This window comes from Ailuropoda melanoleuca, chromosome 7, assembly GCF_002007445.2.
Source record: "Ailuropoda melanoleuca isolate Jingjing chromosome 7, ASM200744v2, whole genome shotgun sequence".
Taxonomy (NCBI): Eukaryota; Metazoa; Chordata; class Mammalia; order Carnivora; family Ursidae; genus Ailuropoda; species Ailuropoda melanoleuca.
Genome location: NC_048224.1, coordinates 80982287 through 81003451, shown reverse-complemented (window position 1 = coordinate 81003451; position 21165 = coordinate 80982287). Strand labels below are relative to the sequence as shown.

Genomic DNA, 21165 nt, shown 5'->3' with positions numbered 1-21165 from the left:
AAGTCACCCTGTCTCAATCTTATTATGCTGTATCTTGGATTGTTTTCTTTCTCTTTTACAGAATCTCATTTGCTACAAGTTTCAAGCGCCCAATGACTGATTTGTTGTTTTCTTCACAGGAGGAGGGGAGAAGCTTTAGGTACCTGGTACCCAGCAAAAGCCGGTACGGCAGAGTCATCAGTGGAATTCCTCAAAGTGACCACGGGCTAGATGAGGGGTTCCTTGCTGGTACAACCAGGTCACAAGCCTAAGAAGGCTTGACGGGTGTGGTTGGCTCCCTCCCCGGGGCCTGCTCTGTTTCCCATCTGGGCTTCTCTGCCCCGGGCAGTGCTCCTTCCCCTGGCTCCCTGCAGGACCTCAGGGTCCAGGAATTTGGACCGAGTGGTAGAGACATCGCCGGCAGAGACGGCAATTGCCAGCTTCCTCCCTACTCTGTCTTGTGATTCAAAGCAGACTCCGCTCCACCTTTTAAAAAGGGGAGCACATTAATGCTGGCCACCCACAAGAACAGAATCGAGCAAGGAGGCACAACAGTCTGATGCAAGAGTCCGTGAGTAAGCAGCTCATTTGTGGTGAACCATGGCGTGGATGTGGTCATGGGAGCCAGGGGCACGGGAGAGCGATGGCTGAGTGTCCTTGTGGGAGGTCATAGGAGCTGCAAGAACACTGGGACTTGGTCATTTCACAAATGACACTGGGCTGGGACCTGCTACCTCCAAACACACAGAAAGACACCCCCACAGACACACACACACAATCCACCCCCACGGTACCAAGCCATCCCAACCCTGCATTTGTGCCCGGCTGCAGGAAAGATGCTTTTCCATCTTGTGCCTTTATCTGAAGGAAACATCGTTGAGCCCAGTGGCCTTATTTGTGAACTCCTCATAGGAAGTGACTTTGGACTGGGCTTCTCTCAGGCCAATCCTGTCTGATACCAAAGTTAAATAACTTAGCAGAAAGTGCTGCGGGCTGTGTGTGTGGCGTAGTCATTGAAACACCTTGGCCTTCCCCTTCTTCGTATTAATTTCCAGATAGTTCTCTCTCTTCCTTGGAGGGGTACGATTCTTTGGTAGGAGCGATACTGGCATAACTCTGCTATCTGCGAAAGTGCTGTTTTTTATGAGAATAGTTGGTGTCACAAAAATTCTGATATTCTAGGAACAATTAACTCATGTAGGAGTATTTTCACGTGCATTTATATCCTAGTGTTTTATATATCACTCATGGAAGACCAGGGCTTGAGTCATGTATTTTCTTTCTTTTATATATGTATATATTGATTCAACACTTCCACACATCACCCGCTGCTCATCACAAGTGCCCTCCTTAACCCCCATCCCCTATTTCCCCCATCCCCCACCCTCTTCCCTCTGATAACCATCAGTTCTCTATAATTAAGAGTCTGTTTCTTGATTGGTCTTTCTCTCTCTTCTTTTTTCCCCTTCTGTTTTGTTTTGTTTCCTAAATTCCACGTATGAATGAAATCATATGGTATTTGTCTTTCTCTGACTGACTTATTCCACTTAGCATAATCCTCTCTACTCCATCCATGTTGTTGCAAATGGCAAAATCTCATTCTTTTTGTTGCTGAATAATATTCCATTGAATATATATACCACCTCTTCTTTTTCCATTCATCAATTGAGGGACACTAGCCCATGTATTTTCTTTCCTTTTTTTTTAAGATTTGTTTATTTGAGAGAGAGGAAGAGAGAGAGTATGAGCTGGGGGAGGGGCAGGGGCAGAGGGAGAAGCAGACTCCCTGCTTAGCAGGGAGGCCAACAGTGGGGCTCGATCCCAGGACCCTGGGATCATGACCTGAACCGAAGGCAGACACTTAACTGATTGAGCCATCCAGGCACCTCTAGCCCATGTATTTCCTAAATGATTCACCAAGGGCCCTAAATCTCATCCTCCCTGTATTGGAAATACAGCTACCTTGTAAGACTGTTGTGATGATTAACTGAGAAAATACAAAGTCCTTTGTAATGTACTGTATAATTTTTATTATTATTAATTATTATTATTCATGATAGACATGGCACAGCTATAAGCTGGCTAAATACCAAGAAATAGGAGTAGAATGTACTTCTTAGTTTCTTTTCCAACCCAGTGGTTTACTTCTGACCAGACCAGGGCCTTGGCCAAGGTCATACATTCAGTAAGTGACAAAGCAGCCTAAAATCCTTTCAGCTCACAGTGTGGCTTCATGCCCGTGTTCTAATGCAGACACAGCAGCGTGCGGTAAGGCAGTGGGTGTGGGATGAGGCTGGGGCCAGGGGAGCAGGACTGGCCCCGGGACACCTCCTCGGCCGTTGTCAGCCCTAAGCACAGAGCAGTTCTCTGCCGGGTGGGACTGCCGGCCTCACCCTGCATCTCCTCCCTCTGCACTGCAGGAAGCCTCCCTGCCTCCATGCGGCTGGCCCTGTTTACGCTCTTCCTGCTTCACCCCTGCCTCCATGGAGGACACAGCGACCTCCGCGAGGACCTGACCTTGCTGAAGACTGACCTTGCGCTTCGCCTCTACCAGCACACGGCAGCCCCTAGAAATGTCAGCAACGTTGTCATTTCTCCTGCCGGTGTGTCCCTCCCTCTGGAGATCCTGCAGTTTGGAGCCCAAGGGAACACTGGCCGGCAGCTGGCACAGGCTCTGGGTTACACCGTCCACGGTAAGAGGACTTCTCACGCCCCTGCTCACGCTGCGGCTCCCACTCCCACTCCCGCCCAGGCTGTCTCAGGAGCTGGGCTATCTGTGAATCTAGCAGCGGGCACTGCATGATCGCCGGTAGAGAAGGGAGAGCACCTGGAGGAAGTAATGCCCCGGGTGGCCTTCAAACTCTGGATCGTGGTCCCCTTGATGATCTTTGAGTTTCCCTTCCAACCTCAGGTTTCGGGGCAATTTTTCTTTTTTTTTTTTTTTTTCTTTAAAGATTTTATTCATTTATTTAACAGAGATAGAGACAGCCAGCGAGAGAGGGAACACAAGCAGGGGGAATGGGAGAGGAAGAAGCAGGCTCACAGCGGAGGAGCCTGATGTGGGGCTCGATCCCATAATGCCGGGATCACGCCCTGAGCCGAAGGCAGATGCTTAACCGCTGTGCCACCCAGGCGCCCCTCGGGGCAATTTTTCAATTTCATTTTACTAGCCCTTCGGCAGAGCCTACCAGGTGCCAACAAGTGTCCAATGCACCTTGCAATTTAAGGTAATTTAATCAATTGTCAGAACAACATAAGTGTCATCATGTCTTCTGATGCTCAGAGAAACCATATACAATTGCTAAGCCTCGAGAGATGATGAAATTATAAATCATCCCTATTTTAGAGATGAGCAAATACACACCGAGAGTTTAAGCAACTTGCCCGAGGTGACACAGCTAGTAAGTCGCAGACTTGAGACGCAAGCCCAGGTTGTCTAGTTCCAGAGCCATGCCCTTGGCCCACCTACTATCATAGATCTGTGATTTCCAGCCAGTGCCATCACTAGCCACATAACTCTGCGATTACATAGTTTAGAGCGGCTCTGTCAGCAGCGGCACAAGTCTTGTGAATGCCAGGTCAGCCGCACCTAGCCTACACTCGGGGCCTCTGGCTCCGTGCCGGATCCCGGAGCCCACCTGCCAGCTCCATGCTAACACAGACACGCATGCACATAGCTTCTGCTTCTCTATCTTAGAATAGGATATCAATGATAAAGGATGGGAGCTGCAACTGTATAAATTATATATATATGTATATATATAAATTATATATATATATAAATTGTTCTAACAAGTGTACCGGGTGAAAGCTTCCTTCAAGCTAGAATCTTGAGGTGGCAAGTAAAGGCTAACACTGAAGATGTCGGGGAGCAAGGCACCAGCCCCACATCCCATCTCCCTCCCTCCCACGCCCTGTCCCCTACCAAAATAGGTCTCGTGCTCCTGCCGGCCAGCTTCATTCTTCTCAGGAAAACTATCACAGAAACGCCCGTATCCCCAGACGTAGTCTTCAGCCACATTAGATCAAGTACTCCTGAGCTCCTGTTGCAGGAGCTGGAGCTGTGCCAGGAACTCAGCATCCAGAAAGACCAGGAGAACCCCGAACACAAGCAGCTCGGTCTCCTAGGAACAAGGCACGTAGAAATACCACTCTAATGTGGCCTGGGAAATGTATTTATTTGAAACAGGTTAGTACAGGGGAGGGAATGATTTAGTCCACTGGCAGATCAGGAAGCCTCCCCAGAAGAAATGGGATCTTAGCTGAGTTATGAAGAATAAATAGGCATGTGAAAGAGAGACAGGCGTTTCAGCCTTAAAACAGAGTCTCACAAAAGTCAGGATTAGGGGACAGAGAGAAATGCACGTGTAGCTATACCGCAGAGAAAGGGAACTAATTACAGTCAATTCTCTGTTGTCAGGTATAGTGACAGTACCTGGCTAATCAAATATGATTAACAGGGTTTCCATAGCCCCCATTTGAGAATTATCAAATGTCAAGAATGCTTAATAGTCAAACTCTGTGGAACATAATCCCACCGCTTTTTTTTTTTTACCCATAAACTGCTTTATTATCTTACAGAGCCATGGGTAACTAACATGAATAGGGATGTGCCACTTCTAGAGTTCCAGTTAATAGAATACCCCAGAACTTTGGTTCACCCCAACCTCGCTCAGAGAACCATGCGCACTGTTTAAAATAACACATCAGTGCCCACTACCTGCCCGAGCCCAGTCTTCCCTTTAAAAGTCAATACAGGGCAATAAAATACATAAAAAACAGTATCAAGCACATTCCAGGGTCCTGGGGCATTGTTCCTGTTTAATCAACAGAAAGACCTGTCCACATTTGCAGTGGGGCACATCAGCATTGTCTCGTTCTCACTGCGTTTCCAGCCAGAACGTGACAACCAGGAGCTTTGCTAGGATTCCCACCTGCTGTCATACAAGCACAGCATGAGACTCGGAACGGACACCAGTGGTGTCCCTAAAGAGTAGCTTTGTTTTCACCACACAAAACACACAATTTCCTGATGTTCTCAGTTTGAGGGAGTTCTGGTGCTTTTCTAGGTAACTTGATAAAGAACACTTTATAGGGGCTCCTGGGTGGCTCAGTTGTTGGGTGTCTGCCTTCCGCTCAGGGCGTGATCCCGGAATCCTGGGATTGAGCCCCACATCAGGCTCCTCCGCTGGAAGCCTGCTTCTTCCTCTCCCAATCCCCCTGCTTGTGTTCCCTCTCTTGCTGGCTGTCTCTATCTCTGTCAAATAAATAAATAAATAATCTTTTTTAAAAAAAAAGAACACTTTATAGCTTTCTATTAAGCGTAAGAATAATGCCAAGAACAGAAGCCTCAGAAACGGAGGTGGCCTGGCTCTTGGGAAAAAATTCGGTTTGATAATGGTATGGATTTCACTTTTCCAGTCATTATATCATTTGATCCTCATAGAAACCACATACATTAATAATTCCTATTTTACAAGTGAAACAAGAGGTTAACAATTTGGCAAGACTCAGCAGGTGGCAGAGCCAGAATTCAAGCCCCAGAGTCTCTGACCCCACATCCTATGTTCTTTTCACAATTCCTTCATCCCACTCTAAGCCCCTGAGCAGATACATAAAGATATAAGTGTCTTGCCTTATTTTATTTTTAATCAGAGCTATCCCCATTATTCCCTCAGCCCAACCAAACCCTTTGACACCATCCTCAACTCGGCCCTCTTATAATTCTCTGGCAAGTAAAACATTAGCATCACTAAGTCTGTAGTTTGAGAATTTTATATTCATTAACCTTATGAAGTCAGGTGTCACCAGATTCCGTGTCCCATTCGAGAAGTTCAGTTCAGCAAATGGACTCAAAAGGAAGGCACTCTCCACACTGGTCTCACCAGTGAGTTAAAAGGCTCATCTGTAGAAAGAGAAATTCATGAGAAAATACCATTTCTTCTTCCAGCACTTTCCTCCAACCCTGTGGCCATCTGAGATACCCTCTCTTCAAACCCTCTCACCACCCTTACCACATTCCTGATCTAGGGCAGTGCCCAGAGCTTTCCTTCCTTCCTCCTCCTTCCCTCCCTCGTGGGTTCTGTACAATCTACCTGCCTGCCGTCCAGCAAGAAAGATGCTCTCTGGAGGGGGAGGGAGGGGAATTCAGGCAGCAGTGACAGGATTCTCTTTCAAAGCCTGCCAGGGAGGAGCAGTTTGTCATGGCTCACGTCATCAGTCCTTCTTGCCCCAAGGACCCGGGAAGCTCACAGTAACACCGCGAAATAGGGGGCTTTGTGCGCCAGACCCTGACAAGAGGCGGCGGCTCTCCAGAGCAGAGCAGGTGTCCTGTCCTTCACCTACGAGCAGAAGGGCGCCGAAGGGCCACCTCCTACCACCCGGTGGCACTGAGGAAGAGTATTAATTTGTCTGAGCCCAGCTCCTTCATCTATAAATGGGGGTCACGATAGCAGTGAATTCACAGGCTCGTTGAGAGGATTAAATGTGAGCATGAATGCAGCACAGGGTCTGTGAACACAGTCAGTATTTCTTATACTGGCGACGTATATTCCAGCAGCATCTAGAAAAGCTTTTCTCGTGTGCAAATGGGCAGACACACTAGGCTCAGGTGGAGAAGAGCTTTCTGCAGCCAATTTACTACACTATGGACCAGTGAAATGTCTCACTTTGTCCCTCCAGATGGCCACCATTTTACAGGGACATGATCTTATAAACACATATGACCTTCCTCAGTGAGGAAAATCTGGCAATAGGCATTTTTTTCATTCATTTATTTTCTCATTAAAATAAAAGCACTGGAGTTAGGCTCCAATTCACGAGATATACAACCTGAGTCTGTCTTTTACAGTTGTGGATTCTAAGAAGTGTTTTGTTCGTGACAGTTTCCTGGGCAAGTGAAATCCGTGCACAGCTGTGATCTGTAACCCGGTGGCAGGGGCCCTGGCCAGGGTGTATTCTGGGTGCCTGTGCCCCTCCACAGAACTTTGGCCGAGCAACCTGGGGGTCTGCTGCCATCCCCTGGCCTGGCCTCTGACACATGATGGGTGTTGGTGTGGAGGGACCCCAGGCCACGTCAGAGATTCCTTCCAACAGGTGCCCTGGGAGAGCCAGGCCAGGGCAGTGCAGGAGGAAGGCGCAAAGCACATGTCTCCCAGGGCCAATCTGTGGTTAGCCACGGGGCTGTGTCTAGAGGAAGGAGAGGCACGGAGGACAAGGGAAGGGCCATGTGCCAGAGGCAGCCTGCACAGGAAGGGGACCTGCCTGCTGGAAAAGCCCAGCTTCCATGTGTCAGGGGCAGCCTAGGATAGTCAGCTGTGCCCTGACTCACCAGTGGGGGAGAGGCCCTGCTCCAGCTCCGGAGTCTCTCCTAGGGCAGACTAAAAGCCACAGCTTGTAAATAATATCATGAAAAAGAAACCCACTATTGATTATGGGGAGAAGGAAGCAATCTCCTGTGTAAGTAGTAAATAAACAGAAGTCCAGCCACCATCCAAGAAGGTGGGAACTATTGACTCTCTCAAATGCTTATTATTTCCTCAACATTCTTGCAGGTTCTTGCTGGCATTAATAGCATCAGCTGTCCACTGGGTCTCAGGGAGATGGGGGATGGGAGGCATTCTTACCTTTCCTTTGTGTTTCTCACATAGTTCTAAAAGGGGCCACACCTAAATGTCCCTCTGGCTTATGACATGCGGTTGTGGGAACAGATCTAGGGCCCTGTACAAGATATATTGACAATTTGACCCTGTGGCCACCATCTGTCATGGTTATTTATGATGCTGTCCATAAATCGACCGACTTCTTAAATATTTGAAGCCCCATCGCCCTGCACACCAGACCTGCAGTTTTCCCAGCCATCTGTACTCTCAGTGTAACGACTCAACATGTCTGACTCAAGAAATTAAGGAGGAATAGCCTCTGGGATGTTGGTAGTGATTTTCTATTTGACGTAATCACAGCTTGATTTCTCTCAGATCTTGCACCGCTTTCCCCCCAGGATCCAGGCCAACTCCTGAGCAATTTAGTTATGACTTATCCAAATCAACTGTAATTGGTAGATGAACCTGAGACAAGAGTGGTGTTGCTGAGGGCCCGTCTCAGGGCACTGTGCGCAGAGAGGGCGCTAACTCCTTGCCTACACTCACCACTGTCAATTTATCCCAACACCTTTTTCACAGACCAAAGAGTGAATGAGTTCTTACACGCTGTTTATGCCACACTACCCAACTCCGGCCAAGGCACCAAGATGGAGCTGGCCTGCACCCTTTTTGTGCAAGCAGGAACGCCACTGTCCCCCTGCTTTGTGGAGCAGATCTCCCGGTGGGCCAACAGCAGCGTGGAGCCAGCCCACCTCAGTGAACCCGATGGCACCAGCCTCCGGGCCAGTGAATGGGCCTCTAGGAAGATCACAGGTAAAAGAAACCATTCACCTCGGTGAGGCTGATGTCAGAAGGCTATAAACAGAGGTACTCAGCGTTGCTGGTCAGAAGTCACATGGATAGACACTCAGGTCACCCACAATCACAGCAGAAGTTTGTCCTCTTGGGAGACCTACCCTTAAATGATGTGCTCTATGAAGAAAGCAAAGCTGACATTTGGCCTCCTTCTGCACATGCCCTCCCAGGCACACAAAGAAGGGGGCTTTTCAGAGCCTCCTACCTCCAGGAGAGCCCTGCAGGCTTTGTTCTATGCACCTGTTCCCCTAAGGTGAATCCCTGACCCCCCCACCAAGCTCTGCGGTCATCTACAATTAACATTCTGTGACAGCAAAATACAGTAGGAGCCAAAGAATTTCTTGGAATTTAGCTTAAGGAAATAATTCAAGAGGAGAAAAAGTAATATGTAATAAGGCATTTAGTCTTAGAAAAAGACTTAGAAATAACCTAACTGCCCAGCAGTTAGGGATGAGTCTATGAATTATAGGACCTGCATATCATGCAGTTGGAATTATTAAAGATGGTGAAATTTATTACATTTACTGAGGTTCCTTTACTGAGTTAGCACTTTTCTAAGTGCCCCATGTTCATTATCTCTGTTCCACCCTCACAGCAATCCCAGGAGAAAGGTGCTGTTATTGTCCCCAGTTTACAGAGAGAGGAACTGAGGCACAGAGCTAGGATCCCAACCCATTCTGCCTCTAGCATTCCCGATAATTACAAAGGTTACACAGAAATAGGGAGAAGGTGCAAGACCCAGTGTTGTTTAAAACACAAACTAGGAAGAGATGTGTACTTTGTGATTGAACTGAAAATGGGTATGGACAATGCAAACATTTAGATGTTTATCGATAACTCCTGTCAGTTTTCTCCAGTGTTTCATAACGTCTTTTCAGTGTACTTAAGTGTTTAATTCACTGTGCCGTGGTGCGGGGTGGGGCAACGCCACACAGTTAGCTGTGGTCACCCCCCCCACCCTGATTGTCCTCCATGGAGGAAGGGCAGCCAGGGAAGAGCCTGGAGTCTGGGGCCAGCCTGCTTGGGTTCAAATCTGAAGTCTCTGTCTCTGTCTTGAGCAGCTGGGTGGTTGGCGGCTTTGCCACGCACAAGTGTGTGACCTGGGACAACTGCTCCAAGCTTTGATGCCCCATCTGTAAAACTGGGGAAAACCATTGAACCGGTGGCCGTGTCAGTGAGGGTCTGTTAAAGCATTTAGAACAGAGCACAGTGTGTGTTTTTATTACTAAAGGGCTGAGGCAACAACCGTCCCTGAGCCTGCTGCCTTCTCTCTGGTGATGCAGGGGATTTAAAGACTGTGCCCTGGACGTTACTGTCTAAGCAAAGACTCTGCCAGGGATGAGGCGCGGCGGCTGGGGTGGTGAAGGGGAGGGGGGAGAACACCGCGCAGCAGCCCGACCACCACGCAGCTCCTCCCAGGCCCGAGCCGTGCGTGCCTAAGGGCCCTTGGGAAATGCCCAGCTGGGACCAATGAGAGCCTCCCACCCGCCTGGCAAAGGATGAAGCACGGTCTTCAGCAACAGCTAGTTACAAACGCTACAATTCCCCGACTAAGGATACTAACAAGCGTGCTACAAAGCCAACCTCAGGGATGCCCCAGAACCCTCCAGGACAGGGGCGCCGGTCTCGGCAACACAGTCACTGTCTCACTTGCAGGTGACGAGCCAGGTGGCACAGTGTGGGAGCATGGCGGCGGTGCCGCCCTTGCCCGGCTGGCACTGGTGAGCACCATGTCCTTCCAAAGCACTTGGCGGCAGAGATTCTCCTCCGCGGACACTCAACTCCTGCCTTTCACCGGTGCCCAGGGCCTCGTCCTCCAAGTGCCCATGATGTACCAAATGGCCGAGGTCAACTACGGTGAGCTCCTTCCCTACTGGTGGGGCCATCTTAAGTGAGAGGAACACTGGAGCAATGTGGGCGGGGAGAGGAGGGCTGTGTCTGCTCTAGAAGGATCCCGGTGTTCCTCTGTCTTCCCTCTGCTGTGAGGTGTGTGCGGAGTAAGGAGAGCCCAGGGGGCAGGAAGACCCAGGGAGGACAGTGAGGAAGCAAAGGATGAAAGAGAAACCTATTTTAATGCTTGAGCTTTCCCTCTGCACCTAGTAAGAGGGGTTAATGTAAAACCTAAAATGTTTGGACCAAACCACTCCCACCCCTGCAGGCACCCCCATAAAATGAACAGCCACTTCACGGTTTGGTGCTGCGAAAGGACAGAAGATTGAGAGTCCAGTCTAGAAAGCTCTCGAGAGTGCACCTGCATGAGCTTGCCCACCCTGCCTGGATGGTCACTCATCCCAGTCCACTAAGGCGCAGGTGTGCAGAGTGCCGAGCCAGCATCAGGAGTCCCCACCCTGCAGGCTGGCTTGAGGTGTGGACACCTCCGTGGAGCCCCAGCAAGGCAAGAGGAGAAGAGGAGAAAGGACCCAGCCACCTGTTCCCGCACACTTCTCTCGCAGCCCTCATTTGCGGGTTCAGCCCTTCCAGCTGTGGGACTAATTCTGTTCCCATTCAGGGAAAAGCCCGTGAGACAGTGTTTTAGGAATGCCAGCATTTAGAAAACTTGCTATAATCCTGCTTTGATTCCATGCAGGATGCATTGTGAGTGCTCATCACAATTTAATCATTTGTTTATTCAACCAGTAATTATTAAGAGGTCAAATAAGATGAGAGCGGAAGAACATCAATTGGATAAGTAAATATGTATTTATGACTATTATAGTTCTTGTCCTCAGTGTTTTCCCCGTTGCTGCTGTGACCCATGCTGGTTTATCTGACTGTCAGCTGCATATAATTTCCCAATTTTATATGATATCTGGGTTTAGAGCTTTTGTTGAAAGAAAGATCTGGCACAAAGAGGCTGGGTCCCCACGTGGCCACAAAAGGCCAGGATTGGAATGGCTTCCCCTTTAAGACAGGGCGCCTGGGTGGCCCTTCCTCGGCTTGTGGGACAGAACTAAAGCCTCCCCCCCACCTCTACTGAACCCCCAGGCCAGTTCCAGGACTCTGCAGGCCATCCGGTGAGGGTGCTAGAGCTGCCTTACCTGGGAAGCACAGTGAGTCTTCTCCTGGTTCTGCCACGGGACAAAGACACCCCACTGAGCCTCATTGAGCCACACCTCACAGCCAGCATTCTCCACATCTGGACCTCCAGCCTCAGGAGAGCCAGAATGGACGTGTTCCTGCCCAGGTGAGTGGCTGTGTCATCCATACAGGAGCCAGTTGGCCAGGCCTGGATTAGAGAACCCGGGTGGTCTGACTCCTAGAGGTTAGGCCAAGGAGGACCCTAGGGTTGGGGTCCAGGTCAGAGTCTCTGCTGACTAGCTCAGGATGCAGATGGAACAGAATTTCCCGGGGTCTACTCAAGAGAAGATACTCTGCCTTCACTGGGCCAGACTGGAGCTCCCAGGCTTCATACTACAACCAGTTGTCTGAGAAGGGAAAGAAGAACAGTGCAGTTACCTTGGCGGAATGTGCCCCAAATCTTATCACATCCTAAGAGTATACAACTGTCATTTTTTCCAAAACCAAAGAGGCGAGGTGGTTTATGTAATTGAGCAAATACCAATATAATTCTGATCAGAAGGCAAAGTAAGATGTAAAAAATTCAAGATTTTTAGTCTCTGTCCTGAAGTTTCTCCTTCTTTCTCAATAGATTGAGTCTTCAGGTACAAATACAAATTGTCAAAAAGTTAAATGATGGTTCTAGATTTTGCTCTTCCAAAGCAAAACTGATTTGCAAAGCTCATTACTTGACAAAGAATTCCTTATTGAACATCTTTAAATGATAAGCTTCTCTGGTACATTTGAAATCAGAGTAAACTTGTAATTAATTTGTAGACCAGCATTAAACAAGGAATGTTGTCCGAGGGCTCGGGATGTGGATTCTTCGTGCTCCTTCCCACTGGCTGCTTTGGCCTCCTCTGCTGACCAGGCCCCCAGCAGCACTGAGCCAGAGGTCTTGGCAGTGCTCCTTCGAGGAGTTAAAAATAACCCCAGACACTGAAATAAAAACACACAAAGAGAGACCCAATGAGTTAAGGGCCAAGGTCTAAAGTGGGATCTGGCATAACCAGGGCAGAAGGTGAAAGTAACTCTAAGATAAAGCCTGTGTCTCTCCAAACCAAATATCTGGACCCCAAATGAAAGCACAAAGACAAGATATTTCAACAGATCTTCTCTAATCTTTCTGTTATATTTGAGAGAAGCTCAGGGAAGGCAGAGGAGCTTTCGATGTGAAAAGTAGAGAGAAAGTGCAACCCGGTGCAGGAATTTGCCAGTCTTTTCTGAATGAGGAGACAGATGGCTGGCCACATCCTGGAGCAGCTGCTGTGAGGAAGAGGCCCCATCAAGAAGCCCAGCTCCTTTGAGAGCCCTCCACCTCTGATTCCACCTTCAGAGCACCCAGAGCTTGAGGAATGATCCGAAAAACCCCGAAGACGGGGACAGGATGGGAAGGCAGAGATCATAACATAGTATTGGTTAACACTTGGCCTTATCCTGATAGATTTCTTTTTTATCTCCCTAAGACTATCGAGCCTGCCGTCCAAGAAGGATAGAAGGTTTTAGGAAAATGAGACTGTTTCACAAGCAAAACCCACCAATAAAGAAACAGCTTCAAACCCTTGAAGGAATAAAGAGAAAGAATTAAAACTATTTTAGGTCTAAATTTGGGTACGAAACTTTGGACCATGGTAGACACAAGTCAAGTTTTGGGCAAGAACTTCCCTCTAGTTCTGTAAATCATTCATTCATCATTTACTATGATCTGCTTTACAGCCAGCCTGCATTTTTCATTTAGCAAGAGCAAAAACTTTTGCACTCTGTGGGTAGCAATGTAAAAATCATGTGGCAGTGAGGTGTGCCTTTGGGTTAAGCATCACCAAACAGTGTACTAGTAGATTCTGGATGAATGAAGATGTCTCGTTTCCAAAATAATATTTTATTTATGAAGAAATGAAATAAAATGTATAGGGACAATTAGTCTTCATTAGAGATATTAGAATACCAAAAGAATAATCAAGAAAGCCAACGAGTGTTAACAAGGGTCATTTATATCCATAATAATGTAATGCCCCACAAGAAAGACTAATAATGTCAAATATATATTTTGTTTTGTTTTGTTTTTTATTTATTTGACAGAGAGAGAGACAGCGAGAGAGGGAACACAGGGGGAGTGCGAGAGGGAGAAGCAGGCTTCCCGCTGAGCAGGGAGCCCAATGTGGGGCTTGATCCCAGGACCCTGGGATCATGACCTGCACCAAAGGCAGACGCTTAATGACTGAGCCACCCAGGTGCCCCAAATATATATTTGTTTAATGACTAAGACACTTGGTTGTTAGATTGACATATTAGGAAGCTAAGCATGAGCGTTTTCTTTCTGATAATGGAAGTATATTTAAAAAGTAATAGTATTTTTTTGTTGAAGTATAATTAATGTACGGTGTTATAGTAGTTTCAGGTGTACAGTATAATAAATCAGCAATTCTATACATTAGTCAGTGCTCATCATGATAAATGTATTTTTAATCCCCATCACCTATTTCACTCATCCCTCCCCCACCTCCCCTCTGGCAACCACCAGTTTGTTCTCTGTATTTAAGAGTCTGTTTTTTGTTTGTATCTCTTTTTCTCTTTGTTTGTTTGTTACAAGTATGTTAAAAATCCATCAGGTCTCATATATAAGGAAGTTTTGACCTTCCTTTCAAAGAGCTACTAATTGTCATCATGTGTGGATTATGGTTTTCTATGGACGTTTTCTTTCTTTCTAAAAAATTGAGATATAATTCACCTAACCATAAAATTATTTCTTTTAAAGTGTACAATTCAGAGGTTTTTAGTATATTGGCAAAGTTGTGCAACCATCACCACTATTTAATTCCAGAACATTTTCATCACCTCAGAAGGAAACTCCATGCCCATTAGCAGTCCCTCCACATTCCTTCTCCCCATTAGTGTCCTAGGCAACCACTAATCTGCTTTTGCGTTCAATGGACCTGTCTGTACTGTACATTTCATATAAATGAAACCATACAACATGTAGCCTTTTTCATCTGGCTGCTCTCACTTAGCATAATGTTTTTAAGGTTCATCCTTGTCTTAGTATGCATCAGTTCTTCATTTTTTTATGGTGGAATAATTTTCCATCGTATGGATATACTACATTTTGCTTTATCCATTCATTGGTTCATAGACATTTAAGTGCCTGGAAAGTTTTTGGCTTGTTTTCACTTTTTGACTTCTGGAACACATTCACATGCATATTTTTGTGTGGCTATAGGTTTTCAGGTATCTTTTTTTTTTTTTTTTTAAAGATTTTATTTATTTGACAGAGATAGAGACAGCTAGCGAGAGAGGGAAACACAAGCAGGGGGAGTGGGAGAGGAAGAAGCAGGCTTAGCAGAGGAGCCTGATGTGGGGCTCGAACCCATAACGCCGGGATCACGCCCTGAGCCGAAGGCAGACGCCTAACCACTGTGCCACCCAGGCGCCCCGGTTTTCAGGTATCTTGGTTATATACCCAGGAATGGAAATACTGGGTCATGTGTTAACTCTGCGTTTCACATTTTGAGGATCTACCAGACGGTTTTCCAAGGGCCTATACCATTTTACATTCCCACCAGCAATCTGTGAGCTTCCAGTTTCTCCATACCCTTATCAACACTTGTTTTTGTCTCTTTTTTGATAAGTCCCTCTTCATGTGGCATGTGTGGCAGTACAGAGTTACAGTTTGGTATGATGAAAGTTTCCAGAGTGGATAGTGGTGGTTGGACAGTGATGTGAATATACGTAATGCTACTGAATTATGCAATTAAAATGGTAAAATTTTATGTGGTGTATATTTTACTACAGTTTTTTTTTAAAGTCCTTCTGAATGGAGGGGAGGATTAAAAAGTAGGGATGTTATAGAGTTTACATTCAGGAAGTATATAGTTATTCTTAGTTTACATTAGTTCGGATACATTTACCTCCTCTCCCTTCCAGCAATGCCCTCCTCTGTGTTTTGGCTTCTCAGGCTGGAGGCAAGAAAGCTGCAACCTGTCTGACCTCACTGCAGTGTATAACACCTGCTATAGAAGAAAAACCCCATCCTTTTTATTGTAGCCATCCTAGTTGGTGTGTGGTGGTTTCCATGGTGACTTTCATTTGCATTTCCCTAATAACCGATGACGTCAAGCATATTTTCATGTGCTTTCTGGCCATTTACATATCTTTTTTGAAGAAATATCTTATTGAATCTTTTCTGCACTTTTAAATTGGTTCTTTTTATTGCTGAATTGTAATAGTGCTTTATATATTCTGGGTACTAGTGCCTTATCAGATTTATAACTTGCAAATATTTTCTCCCATATTGTGGGTCGTCTTTTCACTTTCTTGATGGTGTCCTTTGAAGCACAAAACTTTTTAATTTTAAAGAAAGTTCAGTTAATTTATTTATTTCTTTTATTTCTTGTGCTTCTTTTGATGTCATTTCTAAGAAACCATTGCTTAACCAAGGTCACAAAGACCTATGACTATGCTTTTTCTTGGAATTTTATCATTTTAGCTCTTATATTTAGAATTAATTTTTGTATGTAGTATGAGATAGAGGTCCAATTTCATTCTTTGCATGTGGTTATCCAGTTGTCCCAGCACCATTAATTGAAAAGACTATTCTTTCTCTCATTGAATTTTCTGTATACCTTTGTTGAAATTAATTGACTATAAATGAATGGGTTTATTTCAATGGGTTTACTTTCAATTCTATTCTATATGCGCAAATGTCTATACTTTAGCCAGTATGACACAATCTTGATTACTATAATGTTTAGAAATCAGGAAGTGTTAGCCCTTCAACTTTGTTCTTCTTTTTTCAAGATTATTTTGGCTATTCTGAGTCCCATACATTTTCATATGAATTTAAGGATCAGCTTATCAGTTTCTGCAGAAAAGGCAGCTGAGATTTTGATGATGATTGTGTTTAATCTGTACATCAATTTGGGAATATTGCTGTCTAACAATGTTAACTGTTCCAATCTGTGAACACAGGACTTTTTTCATTTTATCTTCCTTAGTTTCTTTTGATTATGTTTTTTAGTTTTTGGTGTATAAGTTTTGCATTTCTTTTGTTAAAATTATTTCTATGTATTTTATTCCTTTTGGTGCTATTATAAATGAGATTTTATTTGCAGATTATTCATTGCTAATTTAAAAAAACACAACACAGTTGACTTTTGTACCTTGATCTCATATCCTGCCACCCTGGTGAACTCATTTATTAGTTCTAAGAATTTTTTCACTCTGTGTGTGTATTCCTTAAGATTTTCTATATACAAGACTAAGTCGTCTGTGAGTAGAGATAGGTTTACTTCTTTCTTTCTGATCTGGGTGCGCTTTATTTATATTTCTTGCATAATTGCCCTCCACACTCTTCAGGACAGTGTTAAATGGAAATGGTGGACATCCTTCTCTTATCTTCGGAGCAAAGCATTCAGTCTTCACCATTAAGTATGATGCTAGCTGTGGGTTTTCTGTAGAGGCCCTTTTTCAGACTGAAAAATTTCCCGTCTATCCAAATTTATTGAGTTTTTTTTTGTTTGTTTTCATGAAAGGGTGTTGGATTTTTTTTCACATGCTTTTCTGCATTTATTGAGATGATCATGTGGCCTTTGTCCTTTTTTCTGTGGATATGGTGTTTTACATTGATTGATTTTCATATGTTGAACCCACCTTGCATTCCTGGGATAAATCCCACTTGGTCATGGTAGGATTTATATGTTGCTGGATTCAATTTGCTAGTATTTTGTTGAGGATTTTGCAACTATATTCATAAGAGATATTAGTCTGTAGTTTTCTTTTCTCATGATATCGTTGTCTGGTTTTGGTAAAGGGCATTTTTTTTCTCAAGATATTTTTGTAGCATTTCTTCTGGGCTGGCCTTCATAACCATACAACAAAAAAAATCACTCTCACCTTTTATGGTCATACCTCACTCTTACTATTATCTTTAGTTACTAAAAATGGTATTACCCAGTTTTATCACCTACCATAATCACCATATTTGGCTTCAAACATCCCTGAGCTTTTTCTCCATATCCCTGAGAAACAACAAAACCACAGTGGTAACAGCAAAGTGCATGAGCTGTGCTCATGTTGGAAAGTGTTGAGCACTTTACAAGAATTATTTCACTAATCTTCACAAAGCTAATGAGTAAGCACTACTATTATGCTCATTTCACAGATAAGGAAATGGAGGCAAGGAGGTGTAAAGTAACTTGCCCCAGTTCCTTCCACTAGTAAGAGCCTGAGCCAGGATTCAAACCCTGGCACTGGACTCTCAAGTTCATGCTCTTAACCAATATGTTTCAGCGTTAAGAGTTTTCAAAAATGGATGTGTTTTAAGTATTTGAGAAAATTTCAGAAGAGGTGGTGCAAAATTTTTTTGAGAATGTCAGCATATTTGGAGAAAGCATATGTACCTTTTTGGGAAACTATTCTAAAGATCCAAAATATATTATTTATGAGAAAATATGATACTTGTGTTTGAAATATTGGTCACGTTGTCTTGTATGGCAATGAAGATCTTTGATATTAAATGGCCTTGTCCAGTATTTTTACTTCCCTACAAGTTCTGCATAGTTTATAGAAAAAAAATCATCTAAATTCCATTTCAAACTTTTTTATTTTCAAAGAAAAATAATGTGAGCAATCCTTTAAAAGGATCCTTCAACAGCAAAATTTTAAATGCCTTGCCCTTGAAGAAATATTACAAAGTTGGTGTGTTGATTCTTCCTGCTTGCAGGACTTATTAGGAAAACCAAAGCTTTAACTTGCATTCCTTCCCTCCTGTGTATCAAAGGCACACACTGCACACAGCAAACACAAAAATATGTCTTATGAAATATGAACATATTATATGAGACACTCTGTTAATTGTCAGTTAATCAACAGCTTCTTTTCTGCACCTACTATGTGAGATGCCTCGAGAGATGGAAGGTAGCAAAGTGTAGACGCCAAGAGCGCAGGTTCTGCACTCAGACAGCCTTGTTGTGAGTTGAGTTCCACCACGTATTCATTACATTATCTTGGGCAAGTGTCTTAATCTCTTTAGGCTTCAATTTTCTCATCTGTAAAATGAGGATAATAATAACACAGTTATGTGAAGATGAAATTAGATAATCCACATGTAACACTTGTCAAAGTGTCTAGCACATGGGAAGCATTCATTAACTAGTTACTATTAGGAAATAAAAAATTGACTGGGATAGCCTCTCTTCTCAAGTAGTTTATAATAACAGTAATAGGAAGCATAAATAACAGTAGTAGGAAGCAGAATATGCCATACACCAAAAGAACAGAACAAACAAAGTGTTAATGGGGCTTTAGCAACCAAAGGACACAAAGCAGCTGGAGAGGAGAGGTGGGGATAACAACTGAATTGAGCTTAGAGGAAATGGTAGTAACTCAAAGGCAATCAAAGGAGATGGGGTGGAAAGAACAGCAAATGCAAAGGTATAGAAGTGGAAGAGGGCCCTGTGTGGTCAGACTACTCAGTGGGTAGGGTTTCTGAGAAGGAGCAATGAAAAATAAAGCTGGAAATGAGGCTGGAGATCCCTGACTTCCAAGTTAGGGAGTTTGGCAGTCATGTGGTGTGTATGAAAATATTTTAAATGAGATTGGTAAATGAAAGTTGATGGTTTGTTTTTGTTTTTTAGATTCAGGATCCAAAATCATTTCAATTTAAAAAGCATTTTAAATTCTTGGGGAGTCACCGATCTTTTTGATCCACTCAAAGCTAACTTGAAAGGAATTTCAGGTAACACTTCTTCTTTCAAGCTTTTTGGCATTGTGCTTGGGGACAGTTTTGTCATACTTTGATTAAGGGATTTTCATCTACAGAGGCTTCAATGGTATGGTCAGAGTTAACATTATTTAAAAGAATAAAGAAAGCTTTGCTTTATATAAGAATATGTTGCTTCAGATAACAGTCAAATTTGGGTTGGACTTTGTGGGGGAGGAGTGTTTCTTGCGACTTCTAAGCACCATTTTTTTTTAAAGACCACCTATAGGGTGAGGTCAATGGCCATTGAACACAATAGAACTCACCCTCCCTCTGCCTATCATGACTAGGAGCCTGCCGGGGACAGTGGTGCAGTAAGAGGGCTCTTCATTCCGACCTCCCACTGTCATGCCAGTCTTGCAGTCGCCCTTTGTTTCTACCTCTTCACTCTCCCTCCCTTCTTGTACCATTTCTGTCCTCTTCTCATAAACTAACCTTGAAACTTTCCCTCATCCATCCAACTTCCTTTCTTCAAATTACTCATGTACCTGGAATCTTGCCCTAAAGTGTTCTCCTTTCCCAAGTCCATATTCAATTTCTTTGCCGCTAGTAGACACGCTGCTACTAATCAATAGGAGCTGTATTTGCTTATGATCTCACAGGGAACTGACACCAAGTATTAAAAAGGAATGGAATGCTGAAACCTTACGTTCTAGAATCTTAGAAGCAATTAGTTAAACCATTGCTAATTCCAAAGGCTCAGGTCTGTTTCTGCTCTGGATAGTAATAAATTATCTGTCTGAAGATGTTACCATAGCAGGTATTTTCACTGGCCTTGATGATTTCTTTGCCTGATGAGCTTCAGAATCTCCATGTTAAATGTTAGAACCTCATCACACAGAGTTTTCTAAAGCTTTGCTCAAAATCTTATTAAGCAATCACACACACACACACACACACACACAGGAATTTGGTCCAAAAACGCAGTCTTGGCTTGTGCTTTAGTTGTAACCAGACAAACTGAATGGCAGTTACTTATCAAATACAAAACAGGAGGAAGGATCTGTTCTAGAGTGTTTAAAACACACCAGCGCTGTTCTCATTACATTAACATGCAAAGAGATAAGCAAAGCAATAGTCAGTCTTGGGCACAGTGCCCCCAACAATGCTTGGTGCACAGTGGCTATCCAATAAATATTGTTGACTTGGTTGAATGACTCAATCAGAAATTTTCCCTGGTGACACAGCATAATCTGACAATGTAGGGAAAAGAGGAAGACTAGAGTGAAAGGATCAGAGGTCAAGGAAAGAGGGAGGGATAAAGAACTTGCGGGTACTCTATCTTTAATAATGTGCAAAATCCAGTCACAGTGTCTTCTTGTGACTCCAGAGCTCAGCTAGGGCATTCCTGCTGCTGATGATGATACTATTCTTCTTTTGATCATTCTAGTTCAAAACTGTGGGACCATTCTCAACCTTTTCTTCCACACCACTACATTCAGTTAATCACCAGGACTCACTGATTGTTCCTTCATAGTTCTTAATCTCTCTGCCTTTATGTCCTAGAAGTACATCTCAAAATGCCGGTAATCCTATGTCCTCCAATAGGACTGAGCCTAACCCACCCACATCATGCAGCTCCCCTACTGATAAAGACTTCCAAGGCCCATAAGATATAGCAAGCAACCTAGTTTAGAAAGAACAGTTTTTCATATCTTTTTTATAATGCAGTCAAAGTCTATGTAGATTTGTTCAAACCAACAGAAATATAGGCTCATGGATCTAACTTGTTAAATAATTATCGAGCAGTTAGCACGTGCCAAGTGTGAAGCTTGAATTCATGTTTCTTACTGATAAAACACATTAGCTTTATCTTCTCCCATAGAGTTTTTTTCCTCTAACACAGGGTCACCAAACAATAATCCAATCCCTGTTTTTGTAAATAAAGCTTTAATGAAACAGCCACTCCCATTTATT

General features: G+C 44.2%; 1 protein-coding gene across 1 annotated transcript in view; it reads left to right on the top strand.

The window, feature by feature from the left end:
* Positions 1–400: 400 nt before the first annotated feature.
* Positions 401–21165, top strand: part of SERPINE3 (serpin family E member 3) — a 30855-nt gene continuing 10090 nt past the window's right edge. The window contains exons 1-6 of the mRNA XM_034663790.1: positions 401–554; positions 2400–2672; positions 8160–8393; positions 9897–10292; positions 11421–11619; positions 19124–19224. Coding sequence (XP_034519681.1) covers positions 539–554; positions 2400–2672; positions 8160–8393; positions 9897–10292; positions 11421–11619; positions 19124–19224 — 1219 coding nt within the window. The 5' untranslated portion in view covers positions 401–538. The remainder of the gene's footprint in view (positions 555–2399; positions 2673–8159; positions 8394–9896; positions 10293–11420; positions 11620–19123; positions 19225–21165) is intronic.